The sequence below is a fragment of the Salmo salar genome, chromosome ssa16, assembly GCF_905237065.1.
Source record: "Salmo salar chromosome ssa16, Ssal_v3.1, whole genome shotgun sequence".
Classification (NCBI taxonomy): Eukaryota; Metazoa; Chordata; class Actinopteri; order Salmoniformes; family Salmonidae; genus Salmo; species Salmo salar.
In genome coordinates, this window is record NC_059457.1 from 84,942,128 (window position 1) to 84,958,079 (window position 15,952).

Sequence of the window (15,952 nt, forward strand, 5' to 3'; positions counted from 1 at the left end):
TCACTAATGTTAGTTCATATTTCAACTTCATATACAACTCCGCAGAAAAAGGTTAGCCACGCTCACACAAATGTGTTATAATGTGGCACAGGCTGGTACGAGAGAGAGGGGGGTGGGGTGGGGGGAGAGAAGAGAAGAGAGAGAGGGGAGAGGTATAGTGAGAAAGAGAGAGAGAGAAGGATAGAGAGAGAGAGGGAGAGAGGAATAGAGAGAAAGGGGGATGAGAGTGAGGGAGAGAGTGGGAGAGAGTGGGAGAGAGGAATAGAGAGAAATGGGGGATGGAGAGTGAGGGTGAGAGAGGGAAAGAGGAATAGAGAGAAAGGGGGGGATGGAGAGAGAGAGGGAGATAGCAATAGAGAGAAAGGGGGGATGGAGAGAGAGAGGGAGAGAGGAATAGAGAGAAAGGGGGATGAGAGTGAGGGAGAGAGTGGGAGAGAGGAATAGAGAGATGGGGGATGGAGAGTGAGGGTGAGAGAGGGAAAAAGGAATAGAGAGAAATGGGGGATGAGAGTAAGGGAGAGAGTGGGAGAGAGGAATAGAGAGAAATGGGGGATGGAGAGTGAGGGTGAGAGAGGGAAAGAGGAATAGAGAGAAAGGGGGATGGAGAGAGAGAGATAGAGGAGATTAGGGAAGACCATTTACTTCCTCCCATAATGTGGTTGTTTGATCTTGGCTGTGTGCTGGAATGTTGTACAGTAGCCATAGAGATACACATCTAAAATACATGTAGGGAGTATACTGTATCCTGGCTGCTACCATGCTGACCATACAAACATCACAGTCCGTGTCACACTACAAGACTAGAAATGTAGCAGGTGAAGCAATACTTTTTCAAAGAAGGATACGAACCTGGAGTGTTGTAGAAAGGACTTAAATCCACTCATATTGATATGAACCTGGAGTGTTGTAGAAAGGACTTAAATCCACTCATATTGATATGAACCTGGAGTGTTGTAGAAAGGACTTAAATCCACTCATATTGATATGAACCTGGAGTGTCGTAGAAAGGACTTAAATCCACTCATATTGATATGAACCTGGAGTGTCGTAGAAAGGACTTAAATCCACTCATATTGATATGAACCTGGAGTGTTGTAGAAAGGACTTAAATCCACTCATATTGATATGAACCTGGAGTGTTGTAGAAAGGACTTAAATCCACTCATATTGATATGAACCTGGAGTGTCGTAGAAAGGACTTAAATCCACTCATATTGATATGAACCTGGAGTGTCGTAGAAAGGACTTAAATCCACTCATATTGATATGAACCTGGAGTGTTGTAGAAAGGACTTAAATCCACTCATATTGATATGAACCTGGAGTGTTGTAGAAAGGACTTAAATCCACTCATATTGATATGAACCTGGAGTGTTGTAGAAAGGACTTAAATCCACTCATATTGATATGAACCTGGAGTGTTGTAGAAAGGACTTAAATCCACTCATATTGATACGAACCTGGAGTGTCGTAGAAAGGACTTAAATCCACTCATATTGATGTCAAACACAGAAGGTATTCAGAAGGTTATTAGTACTGTAATGTTGTAGTGTGCTCAGCCTCCTATGAGAGCCTGTATTAACCTGATCTATACATCTTGACATGCTCCTACTATAGCTGCCTAGGTTGGACCCTGCCTGAGGGAATACAAAGACCTGTTTTTCTATTACCCCAAAGGAGCACAATGTTTCTCCTGTGGCCTCCAGTGGTTTGAAGCAGGGATCCTGATACCAACCTTGGCAATATGCTGCCCATATCTGTCTATTGTTCAGGCTGGTACAGGACAGACTGTCCAGTGTTGAGAAGTAGAATCTCTGTCCTGGCCTCCAGTGGTTTGAAGCAGAGATCCTGATACAGACCATGACCCATGTCAGTACATTGTTCCTGTTCGGGCAAAACAACTTTATCAGAGCGAGTTGTAAGTATCAGACAGACAGGAAGAGGGTTTAATGGTGTAGGAGCTCCCAGGCCCTCCTGGACGGCCCTACTCTCCTTGCCCACATCAAGAGCAGCTTAGATGGAACTTACTCCTGGAATTCCTCCCCTCACTGCTGGGTACTGGGCTAATGCACCGTTGCCTGACTGGCTGGCAGTCATTATGAAACAGAGAGGAGTTTAGAGGTTTTCTGTTTCACTCACTCTGGACATTTGTTCTTTCTATGACCTCTGACCCATGTGTTGACTAATAAAGTGGAGAAAACTGTTCCTGCCCCTTCACAACCAGAGAACCTGACCTTACAAGCATATAATACAACACACACTAACAAGCCTACAATACAACACACACTAACAAGCCTACAATACAACACACACTAACAAGCCTACATTACAACACATACTAACAAGCCTACAATACAACACACACTGACAAGCCTACAATACAACAGACACTAACAAGCCTACAATACAACACACACTAACAAGCCTACAATACAACACACACTAACAAGCCTACATTACAACACATACTAACAAGCCTACAATACAACACACACTGACAAGCCTACAATACAACACACTAACAAGCCTACAATACAACACACACTAACAAGCCTACAATACAACACACACTAACAAGCCTACAATACAACACATACTAACAAGCCTACAATACAACACACTAACAAGCCTACAATACAACACACACTGACAAGCCTACAATACAACACACACTAACAAGTCTACAATACAACACACTAACAAGCCTACAATACAACACACACTAACAAGCCTACAATACAACACACACTAACAAGCCTACAATACAACACACACTAACAAGCCTACAATACAACACACACTAACAAGCCTACAATACAACACATACTAACAAGCCTACAATACAACACACTAACAAGCCTACAATACAACACACACTGACAAGCCTACAATACAACACACACTAACAAGTCTACAATACAACACACTAACAAGCCTACAATACAACACACACTAACAAGCCTACAATACAACACACACTAACATGCCTACAATACAACACACACTAACAAGCCTACAATACAACACACTAACAAGCCTACAATACAACACACACTAACAAGCCTACAATACAACAGACACTAACAAGCCTACAATACAACACACACTAACAAGCCTACAATACAACACACACTAACAAGCCTACAATACAACACACTAACAAGCCTACAATACAACAGACACTAACAAGCCTACAATACAACACACACTAACAAGCCTACAATACAACACACTAACAAGCCTACAATACAACAGACACTAACAAGCCTACAATACAACACATACTAACAAGCCTACAATACAACACACACTAACAAGCCTACAATACAACACACTAACAAGCCTACAATACAACACACACTAACAAGCCTACAATACAACACATACTAACAAGCCTACAATACAACACACACTAACAAGCCTACAATACAACACACACTAACAAGCCTACAATACAACACACACTAACAAGCCTACAATACAACACACTAACAAGCCTACAATACAACACACACTAACAAGCCTACAATACAACACACACTAACAAGCCTACAATACAACACACACTAACAAGCCTACAATACAACACACACTAACAAGCCTACAATACAACACACACTAACAAGCCTACAATACAACACATACTAACAAGCCTACAATACAACACACACTAACAAGCCTACAATACAACACACACTAACAAGCCTACAATACAACACACACTAACAAGCCTACAATACAACACACACTAACAAGCCTACAATACAACACACACTAACAAGCCTACAATACAACACACACTAACAAGCCTACAATACAACACACACTAACAAGCCTACAATACAACACATACTAACAAGCCTACAATACAACACACACTAACAAGCCTACAATACAACACACTAACGACTCTCACCCCTGATCTATATATTTGACCACATAGTCTTTCTCTCTCCCCGTGTCACACCATTCATTCCCCTGGCAACAGTAAAACCTAGTTGTTGCCGTGGGAATCCCGACAAGTGGCTTCTACTATACTAGGTCAATATCTGGGGTAACCCAATTTCTACTCAATGTAGTTCTGTGAGAGTTACTACACATCACAGAGGACATGGTCCACTGACAGACCACTGTGGTTTAAAGGGATGGTGTAGTTCTGTGAGAGCTACTACACATCACAGAGGACATGGTCCACTGACAGACCACTGTGGTTTAAAGGGATGGTGTAGTTCTGTGAGAGCTACTACACATCACAGAGGACATGGTCCACTGACAGACCACTGTGGTTTAAAGGGATGGTGTAGTTCTGTGAGAGCTACTACACATCACAGAGGACATGGTCCACTGACAGACCACTGTGGTTTAAAGGGATGGTGTAGTTCTGTGAGAGCTACTACACATCACAGAGGACATGGTCCACTGACAGACCACTGTGGTTTAAAGGGATGGTGTAGTTCTGTGAGAGCTACTACACATCACAGAGGACATGGTCCACTGACAGACCACTGTGGTTTAAAGGGATGGTGTAGTTCTGTGAGAGCTACTACACATCACAGAGGACATGGTCCACTGACAGACCACTGTGGTTTAAAGGGATGGTGTAGTTCTGTGAGAGCTACTACACATCACAGAGGACATGGTCCACTGACAGACCACTGTGGTTTAAAGGGATGGTGTAGTTCTGTGAGAGCTACTACACATCACAGAGGACATGGTCCACTGACAGACCACTGTGGTTTAAAGGGATGGTGTAGTTCTGTGAGAGCTACTACACATCACAGAGGACATGGTCCACTGACAGACCACTGTGGTTTAAAGGGATGGTGTGACAGCATGCTAAGTGTTCCTGTAGCCCTCCAGTCATTGTGTTAACACTAGTTAGCAACGGCTCCAGAAACGACCTTCAATGACCTTCAACTTCCTGCAGGCAGAGACATCAAAATGGTAGGTAGAAGAAAAGGCTCAGTGGCCAGAATGTGTCTCTGTCTCTTCAACACTGGGATGTGATGAAGATCATCTATCTATGTGGTATAACTGGGCTGTAGTGTGTTATAGAGACTCTGGACTTAGTGCTGAGTGGGTGGTTCTACTGGACTGGTTTATAGAGACAGCCAAATAAAAGGTCTCTCTCTCTGTCTCTGTCTCTGTCTCTGTCTCTCTCTCTGTCTCTCTCTCTCTCTCTGTCTCTGTCTCTCTCTCTCTCTCTCTCTCTCTCTCTCTCTCTCTCTCTGTCTCTCTCTCTCTCTCTCTCTCTCTCTCTCTCTCTCTCTCTCTCTCTCTCTCTCTCTCTCTCTCTCTCTCTCTCTCTCTCTCTCTCTCTTTCTCTCGCTTTCTCTTTCTCTCCCTCTCTCTCTCTCTCTCTCTCTCTCTCTCTCTCTCTCTCTCTCTCTCTCTCAAAAGCAGCATGGTCACGCAGAGCGTCACCATGGCGACGCTAGTTACCACACTCAGGGATGTGGGGCCGCCATTGTTGAGCAATAACACATAAATATACGTAAACACGCATGAATGCACAAATGTACACACGTTAACACACACACGTTAACACACACACAGGATTCACTCAAACAGACACTTTCTTTTCATGCTAAGGAAACAAGTTGTACCTTCCCAGCTAACAGACAGTATATCACGCAGGAAAATCATTAGCATTACAACACACTACAGTGGGCACAGACAGACCTATCCCACTAGCCAACAGGCAGGATGTCAAGAAGACACCTCCCTAAGTGTACTCAGTCCTGTACATCTCTACACTAGATGATGGGCTACTTTTGTCCTAACAGTACTCAGTCATGTACATCTCTACACTAGATGATGGGCTACTATTGTCCTAACAGTACTCAGTCCTGTACATCTCTACACTAGATGATGGGCTACTATTGCCCTAACAGTACTCAGTCCTGTAGATCTCTACACTAGATGATGGGCTACTATTGTCCTAACAGTACTCAGTCCTGTACATCTCTACACTAGATGATGGGCTACTATTGTCCTAACAGTACTCAGTCCTGTATATATCTCTACACTAGATGAAGGGCTACTATTATCCTAACAGTACTCAGTCCTGTATATATCTCTACACTAGATGATGGGCTACTATTGTCCTAACAGTACTCAGTCCTGTACATCTCTACACTAGATGATGTGCTACTTTTGTCCTAACAGTACTCAGTCCTGTACATCTCTACACTAGATGATGGGCTACTATTGTCCTAACAGTACTCAGTCCTGTACATCTCTACACTAGATGATGGGCCACTATTGTCCACAGGATAGCTGCATTGTTTCCATTGATTGATGTTCCTTAGCTAACGACTAACGGAGCCTGGTTACATAACAGGAGTGACTACTGCCTAGCAACCTGACAGTAGGTCAGAGGCAGGGTGGTAGATGTCAGACTGGGAGAGATCAACCTGACAGTAGGTCAGAGGCAGGGTGGTAGATGTCAGACTGGGAGAGATCAACCTGACAGTAGGTCAGAGGCAGGGTGGTAGATGACTGGGAGAGATCAACCTGACAGTAGGTCAGAGGCAGGGTGGTAGATGACAGACTGGGAGAGATCAACCTGACAGTAGGACAGAGGCAGGGTGGTAGATGACTGGGAGAGATCAACCTGACAGTAGGACAGAGGCAGGGTGGTAGATGACTGGGAGAGATCAACCTGACAGTAGGACAGAGGCAGGGTGGTAGATGACTGGGAGAGATCAACCTGACAGTAGGTCAGAGGCAGGGTGGTAGATGACAGACTGGGAGAGAACAACCTGACAGTAGGACAGAGGCAGGGTGGTAGATGTCAGACTGGGAGAGATCAACCTGACAGTAGGAGAGAGGCAGGGTGGTAGATGTCAGACTGGGAGAGATCAACCTGACAGTAGGTCAGAGGCAGGGTGGTAGATGTCAGACTGGGAGAGATCAACCTGACAGTAGGTCAGAGGCAGGGTGGTAGATGTCAGACTGGGAGAGATCAACCTGACAGTAGGACAGAGGCAGGGTGGTAGATGACTGGGAGAGAACAACCTGACAGTAGGACAGAGGCAGGGTGGTAGATGACAGACTGGGAGAGATCAACCTGACAGTAGGACAGAGGCAGGGTGGTAGATGACTGGGAGAGATCAACCTGACAGTAGGAGAGAGGCAGGGTGGTAGATGTCAGACTGGGAGAGATCAACCTGACAGTAGGTCAGAGGCAGGGTGGTAGATGACAGACTGGGAGAGATCAACCTGACAGTAGGACAGAGGCAGGGTGGTAGATGACTGGGAGAGATCAACCTGACAGTAGGACAGAGGCAGGGTGGTAGATGACAGACTGGGAGAGATCAACCTGACAGTAGGACAGAGGCAGGGTGGTAGATGTCAGACTGGGAGAGATCAACCTGACAGTAGGACAGAAGCAGGGTGGTAGATGTCAGACTGGGAGAGATCAACCTGACAGTAGGACAGAGGCAGGGTGGTAGATGACTGGGAGAGATCAACCTGACAGTAGGACAGAGGCAGGGTGGTAGATGTCAGACTGGGAGAGATCAACCTGACAGTAGGACAGAGGCAGGGTGGTAGATGACTGGGAGAGATCAACCTGACAGTAGGACAGAGGCAGGGTGGTAGATGACTGGGAGAGATCAACCTGACAGTAGGTCAGAGGCAGGGTGGTAGATGACTGGGAGAGATCAACCTGACAGTAGGTCAGAGGCAGGGTGGTAGATGTCAGACTGGGAGAGAACAACCTGACAGTAGGTCAGAGGCAGGGTGGTAGATGACTGGGAGAGATCAACCTGACAGTAGGTCAGAGGCAGGGTGGTAGATGACTGGGAGAGATCAACCTGACAGTAGGTCAGAGGCAGGGTGGTAGATGACTGGGAGAGATCAACCTGACAGTAGGACAGAGGCAGGGTGGTAGATGACTGGGAGAGATCAACCTGACAGTAGGACAGAGGCAGGGTGGTAGATGACTGGGAGAGATCAACCTGACAGTAGGACAGAGGCAGGGTGGTAGATGACTGGGAGAGATCAACCTGACAGTAGGACAGAGGCAGGGTGGTAGATGACTGGGAGAGATCAACCTGACAGTAGGACAGAGGCAGGGTGGTAGATGACTGGGAGAGATCAACCTGACAGTAGGACAGAGGCAGGGTGGTAGATGACTGGGAGAGATCAACCTGACAGTAGGACAGAGGCAGGGTGGTAGATGACTGGGAGAGAACATAAGAAATACTCCAGAGGAATGGACGCTTTGTGGGGTTAGGTGCCAGTGACAAGACAGAGATATACTGTAGATGGTTGGTTGCGTCTATATGAGAGGGTTTATATAACGTCTATATGAGGGGGTTTATATAACGTCTATATGAGGGGGTTTATATAACGTCTATATGAGGGGGTTTATATAACGTCTATTTGAGGGGGTTTATATAACGTCTATATGAGGGGGTTTATATAACGTCTATATGAGGGGGTTTATATAACGTCTATATGAGGGGGTTTATATAACGTCTATATAAGGGGGTTTATATAACGTCTATATGAAGGGGTTTATATAACGTCTATATGAGGGGGTTTATATAACGTCTATATGAGGGGGTTTATATAACGTCTATATGAGGGGGTTTATATAACGTCTATATGAGGGGGTACTCCATGGAAATGGATCAACTTGCATGTCAACTTCAATCATGTCGCCTGAGGGTAAATTAGAGAAATCATATTTAAATGGACTTGTATTTACATATCCTTAATGTCATAAATGGGAAGTATTGCATGAAATGTTTTCCCTTCCTGTCTGGGTTGGCTTCACTTCCTGTGTAATGGTGGTTGTCTTCCTGAGGAGTGGGGCAGGGGGGAGAGGTAGGGAGGAGGGGGTGAGGAGGGATGAGGGTAGGGGTGAGGAGGGGGGATGGAGGAATGGAGGGTAGGGGTGAGGAGGGGGGATGGAGGAATGGAGGGTAGGGGTGAGGAGGGGGGATGGAGGAATGGAGGGTAGGGTGAGGAGGGAGGATGGAGGAATGGAGGGTAGGGGTGAGGAGGGGGGATGGAGGAATGGAGGGTAGGGGGGAGGAGGGGGGATGGAGGAATGGAGGGTAGGGGTGAGGAGGGGGGATGGAGGAATGGAGGGTTGGAGGGAGGAGAGGGGAGGGCTGAGAAGGGGAGTTGAGGACTCACCCAACACCAGAAGCTCCACAGGGGCCTCATTCCTGCCCTCGAGGTCGTCAGAGATGACCACCTTACAGAGGTACACCCCACTGTCTCCCCACTGGAGCTCCCCGATACGCAGGTCAGCCTCTGGAGAGAGGGAGGGGGAGGTAAACAGAAGATATTAAAAGAAAATAAGTATCACATCTAACATATCACTCTTTCAAACATCACTCTGTCAAACATCACTCTGTTAAACATCACTCTGTTAAACATCACTCTGTCAAACATCACTCTGTTAAACATCACTCTGTCAAACATCACTCTGTCAAACATCACTCTGTTAAACATCACTCTGTTAAACATCACTCTGTCAAACATCACTCTGTCAAACATCACTCTGTCAAACATCACTCTGTCAAACATCACTCTGTTAAACATCACTCTGTCAAACATCACTCTGTCAAACATCACTCTGTTAATCACTCTGTTAAACATCACTCTGTTAAACATCACTCTGTTAAACATCACTCTGTCAAACATCACTCTGTTAAACATCACTCTGTCAAACATCACTCTGTCAAACATCACTCTGTTAATCACTCTGTCAAACATCACTCTGTTAAACATCACTCTGTCAAACATCACTCTGTCAAACATCACTCTGTCAAACATCACTCTGTCAAACATCACTCTGTCAAACATCACTCTGTTAATCACTCTGTCAAACATCACTCTGTCAAACATCACTCTGTTAATCACTCTGTCAAACATCACTCTGTCAAACATCACTCTGTTAATCACTCTGTCAAACATCACTCTGTTAAACATCACTCTGTCAAACATCACTCTGTCAAACATCACTCTGTTAAACATCACTCTGTCAAACATCACTCTGTTAATCACTCTGTTAAACATCCCTCTGTCAAACATCACTCTGTTAAACATCACTCTGTCAAACATCACTCTGTCAAACATCACTCTGTTAAACATCACTCTGTTAATCACTCTGTCAAACATCACTCTGTCAAACATCACTCTGTTAATCACTCTGTTAAACATCCCTCTGTCAAACATCACTCTGTTAATCACTCTGTCAAACATCACTCTGTTAAACATCACTCTGTCAAACATCACTCTGTCAAACATCACTCTGTTAAACATCACTCTGTCAAACATCACTCTGTTAAACATCACTCTGTCAAACATCACTCTGTTAAACATCACTCTGTCAAACATCACTCTGTCAAACATCACTCTGTTAAACATCACTCTGTTAATCACTCTGTCAAACATCACTCTGTCAAACATCACTCTGTTAATCACTCTGTTAAACATCCCTCTGTCAAACATCACTCTGTTAAACATCACTCTGTCAAACATCACTCTGTTAATCACTCTGTTAAACATCCCTCTGTCAAACATCACTCTGTTAAACATCACTCTGTTAAACATCACTCTGTTAATCACTCTGTCAAACATCACTCTGTTAAACATCACTCTGTCAAACATCACTCTGTTAAACATCACTCTGTCAAACATCACTCTGTCAAACATCACTCTGTCAAACATCACTCTGTTAATCACTCTGTCAAACATCACTCTGTCAAACATCACTCTGTTAAACATCACTCTGTCAAACATCACTCTGTCAAACATCACTCTGTTAATCACTCTGTCAAACATCACTCTGTTAAACATCACTCTGTCAAACATCACTCTGTTAATCACTCTGTCAAACATCACTCTGTTAAACATCACTCTGTCAAACATCACTCTGTTAAACATCACTCTGTCAAACATTACTCTGTTAAACATCACTCTGTCAAACATCACTCTGTCAAACATCACTCTGTTAAACATCACTCTGTTAATCACTCTGTTAAACATCCCTCTGTCAAACATCACTCTGTTAAACATCACTCTGTTAAACATCACTCTGTCAAACATCACTCTGTCAAACATCACTCTGTCAAACATCACTCTGTTAATCACTCTGTCAAACATCACTCTGTCAAACATCACTCTGTCAAACATCACTCTGTTAATCACTCTGTAAAACATCACTCTGTTAAACATCACTCTGTCAAACATCACTCTGTTAATCACTCTGTCAAACATCACTCTGTTAAACATCACTCTGTCAAACATCACTCTGTTAAACATCACTCTGTCAAACATCACTCTGTTAATCACTCTGTCAAACATCACTCTGTTAAACATCACTCTGTTAATCACTCTGTCAAACATCACTCTGTTAAACATCACTCTGTTAAACATCACTCTGTCAAACATCACTCTGTTAAACATCACTCTGTCAAACATCACTCTGTCAAACATCACTCTGTCAAACATCACTCTGTCAAACATCACTCTGTTAAACATCACTCTGTCAAACATCACTCTGTTAAACATCACTCTGTTAATCACTCTGTCAAACATCACTCTGTCAAACATCACTCTGTTAATCACTCTGTCAAACATCACTCTGTCAAACATCACTCTGTTAATCACTCTGTCAAACATCACTCTGTGTCACGTCCTGACCAGTAAAAGGGTTATTTGTTATTGTAGTTTGGTCAGGACGTGGCAGAGGGTATTTTGTTTATGTGGTCGGGGGTGGTGTTTTATGTAGTAGGGTGTTTGATTTATTATTTCCGGGTTTTTGGGGTTATGTTCTAGGTTTGTATTTTCTATGTGGTCTCTAGTCTTTTGTATTTCTATGTCTAGTTTATTGGGGTTGGACTCTCAATTGGAGGCAGGTGTTTTCTAGTTGCCTCTGATTGAGAGTCCTATATATGGGTATGTGTTTGGTTAAGTGTTTGTGGGAGATTGTTTCTTGTTTTGCCTGTGTGAGCATGACAAGACTGTTTTGTTGTTTGTGAGTTCTTCGGTTTTGTTATTTTGGTGTTCTCTTTATTTAAAAATAAATACAAGATGAGCATCCACATTCCTGCTGCGTTTTGGTCCTCTATCCCCGACGACAGCCGTTACAGAATCTCCCACCGAAATAGGACCAAGCAGCGGAGAAGGGAGCGATGCGAATATGATATGGACTGTCGGGAAAAGGAGACATGGGCAGAGTTGAGGAGAGGCATTTCCAGGGCTGTGGAGGATTTAAGGGAGCCCGAGAGGCAGCCCCAAGATTTTTTTTTGGGGGGGCACACGGGTAGTTTGGCTGGGCGAGGAGTGAGCCCCAGGCCAAATCCCCGTACCTTTTTTGGGCAACCAGTGACTGGACAGGTCGCGTGCTTCGGGTACTGTGGCGAGGCCAAGTATTTTTAGGCCGGTACGCACAATACCAGCGCCCCGCATTTGCCAGGGGGAAGTGGGCATCCAGCCAGTAAGAGCGATGCCAGTTCTGCGCTCGAGACCGCCAGTAAGCCTCTACGGTCCAGTGCGTCAGCCCAGTCCGACTCGTCCTGTTCCTGCTCCCCGCACTAGCCCTGAGGTGCGTGTTCCCAGGCTGATACCTCCAGTACCAGCACCACGCATCAGGCTTCCAGTGCGTCAACCCAGTCCGACTCGGCCTGTTCCTGCTCCCCGCACTAGCCCTGAGGTGCGTGTTCCCAGGCTGATACCTCCAGTACCAGCACCACGCATCAGGCTTCCAGTGCGTCAACCCAGTCCGACTCGGCCTGTTCCCGCTCCCCGCACTAGCCCTGAGGTGCGTGTCCCCAGACTGGCACATCCAGTACCAGTACCACGCATCAGGCTTCCAGTGCGTCAGCCCAGCCTCGAGAGTTCGGCACCAGTGTGCAGTCCAGAGTATCCGGCACCAGTGTGCAGTCCAGAGTATCCGGCACCAGTGTGCAGTCCAGAGTATCCGGCAACAGTGTCTAGTCCGGAACCGAGGGAGTCTGCCTGCGACCCGGAACCGAGGGAGTCTGCCTGCGAACCGGAACCGAGGGAGTCTGCTTACGGCCCGAAACTGAGCAAGTCTGTCTGCATTCTGGAGGACAGTAGGCCGGAGCCAGAACCACCTCCTGTATAGGTGGGTTGGGGAGGGGGGGTGTAGCACAGTGCCGTCGTTGACGGCAGCCACCCTCCCTTCCCTCCCTTTAGTAGAGGGGAATTTGTTGTTGTTGTTGTTTTTTTTGTTTTTTTTTATGAGGTGCTTCAGGGAGGGGGGGGTACTGTCACATCCTGACCAGTATAAGGGTTAATTGTTATTGTAGTTTGGTCAGGATGTGGCAGAGGGTATTTTGTTTGTGGTTTGGGGTGGTGTTTTATGTAGTAGGGTGTTCGATTTATTATTTCCGGGTTTTTGGGGTTATGTTCTAGGTTTGTATTTTCTATGTGGTCTCTAGTCTTTTGTATTTCTATGTCTAGTTTATTGGGGTTGGACTCTCAATTGGAGGCAGGTGTTTTCTAGTTGCCTCTGATTGAGAGTCCTATATATGGGTATGTGTTTGGTTAAGTGTTTGTGGGAGATTGTTTCTTGTTTTGCCTGTGTGAGCATGACAAGACTGTTTTGGTTTTTCTTATTTTGGTGTTCTCTTTATTTAAAAATAAATACAAGATGAGCATCCACATTCCTGCTGCGTTTTGGTCCTCCATTCCCGACGACAACCGTTACACTCTGTTAAACATCACTCTGTAAAACTACCTTACAACATTCCTTAACTTCCCATGTGATGTCTCAAATACATCACCTCAGGTTTCAACTGAGAATATAAATATCAAGATCATCAAGGACAAGGAGGAACAGAAACAGGTTTGTTTTGGCCAGTTAGGGGGAGGAGGAGAGAACATTGTGTCTGTCACAGTCCACGGAGGAGTTGTGTTGAGTCGTAAAGAGTAAAGGAGGCGAGAGGTTGGGTGGACTCTGTGGAGGGAGACTCAGCAGACCAGTCAGTCCATTGTGAGGCGGACATGTAAACAGGCCTATTTAAGGGACAGGAAGAGACAAGCATAATGAACAGCCTTTCCTGTTGGGGATAGGGCTGGAGGTGGGGCTGTGGGTTAGGAGACTGCAAGTTTCAAATCCTATGGACAACCAGAAAATAGTTTTTGGGATATCTATTAACATGCCACTGTATTGAACCCATTTGGTGCAGTTTATAATATTGCACTGTGCTTTATTATGGACAATAGGTTCAGTACATGTCACTGCATTCTGTATCAGAAAGAAGTTTGGGCCTCTTTGAAGTCTTGTAGATCGACGCACTGCACTCTTTTTGTTTATAAGTCCCTTCTGCATAAACCTCTGTACCTTACCTCCTTAACTTAAAGACGTATGTAATACCAAACAGGGTCTCAGGGAGGATCCCTCTGGAGGTCACTTAGCAAATCTGCTTTTAGTTGTTTTGCACCTTACTTCCGGAATAATCTCCAAGGCTCTCTAAAAGTGGATGAATTGGTTCCTCAAGGACACTTCAAAAGGCTGATTAAATACCTTTTTACTGAAGATGTTTGTTTTCTATGATGAATGTGTTTAACTTTTTGTGTATTGATGTGAACATGATGTGTATAGTGTATATTGATGTGTATAGTGTATATTGATGTGTATAGTGTATATTTATGTGTATAGTGTATATTTATGTATGTAGTGTATATTGATGTGTATATTGACGTGTATAGTGTATATTGATGTGTATAGTGTATATTGATGTGTATAGTGTATATTGATGTGTATAGTGTATATTGATGTGTATAGTGTATATTGATGTGTATATTGATGTGTATAGTGTATATTTATGTGTATAGTGTGTATTGATGTGTATAGTGTATATTGATGTGTATAGTGATGTGTGTAGTGTATATTGATGTGTATAATGTATATTGATTTGTATAGTGTATATTGATGTATGTAGTGTATATTGATGTGTATATTGACGTGTATAGTGTATATTTATGTGTATAGTGTGTATTGATGTGTATAGTGCATATTGATATGTGTAGTGTATATTGATGTGTATTTTGATGTGTATAGTGCATATTGATATGTGTAGTGTATATTGATGTGTATAGTGTGTATTGATGTGCATAGTACATATTGATATGTGTAGTGTATATTGATGTGCATAGTACATATTGATATGTGTAGTGTATATTGATGTGTATATTGATGTGTATAGTGTATATTGATGTGCATAGTGTATATTGATGTGTGTAGTGTATATTGATGTGTATATTGATGTGTATAGTGTATATTGATGTGCATAGTGTATATTGATGTGTATATTGATGTGTGTAGTGTATATTGATGTGTATATTGATGTGTGTAGTGTATATTGATGTGTATATTGATGTGTGTCGTGTATATTGATGTGTATATTGATGTGTGTCGTGTATATTGATGTGTATATTGATGTGTATAGTGTATATTGATGTGTATAGTGTATATTGATGTGTATATTGATGTGTGTAGTGTATATTGATGTGTATATTGATGTGTATAGTGTATATTGATGTGTATAGTGTATATTGATGTGTATAGTGTATATTGATGTGTATAGTGTAAATTGATGTGTATAGTGTATACTGATGTGTATATTGATGTGTACAGTGTATATTGATGTGTATATTGATGTGTGTAGTGTATATTGATGTGTGTAGTGTATATTGATGTGCATAGTGTATATTGACGTGCATAGTGTATATTGATGTGCATATTGATGTGTGCCGTGTATATTGATGTGTGTAGTGTATATTGATGTGTATATTGATGTGCATAGTGTATATTGATGTGTGTAGTGTATATTGATGTGCATAGTGTATATTGATGTGTATAGTGTATATTGATGTGTGTAGTGTATATTGATGTGTATATTGACGTGCATAGTGTATATTGATGTGTGTAGTGTATATTGATGTGCATAGTGTA

General features: G+C 43.6%; 1 protein-coding gene across 4 annotated transcripts in view; it reads right to left on the reverse strand.

Annotated features, from left to right (window-relative positions):
- LOC106591964 (immunoglobulin-like domain-containing receptor 2) overlaps positions 1-15,952 on the reverse strand; it is a 44,228-nt gene that overhangs the window by 15,925 nt on the left and 12,351 nt on the right. For all 4 annotated transcript variants that reach the window (XM_045698291.1, XM_045698288.1, XM_045698287.1 and 1 more), the window contains exon 3: positions 9,154-9,273. In XM_045698291.1, coding sequence (XP_045554247.1) covers positions 9,154-9,273 — 120 coding nt within the window. The remainder of the gene's footprint in view (positions 1-9,153; positions 9,274-15,952) is intronic.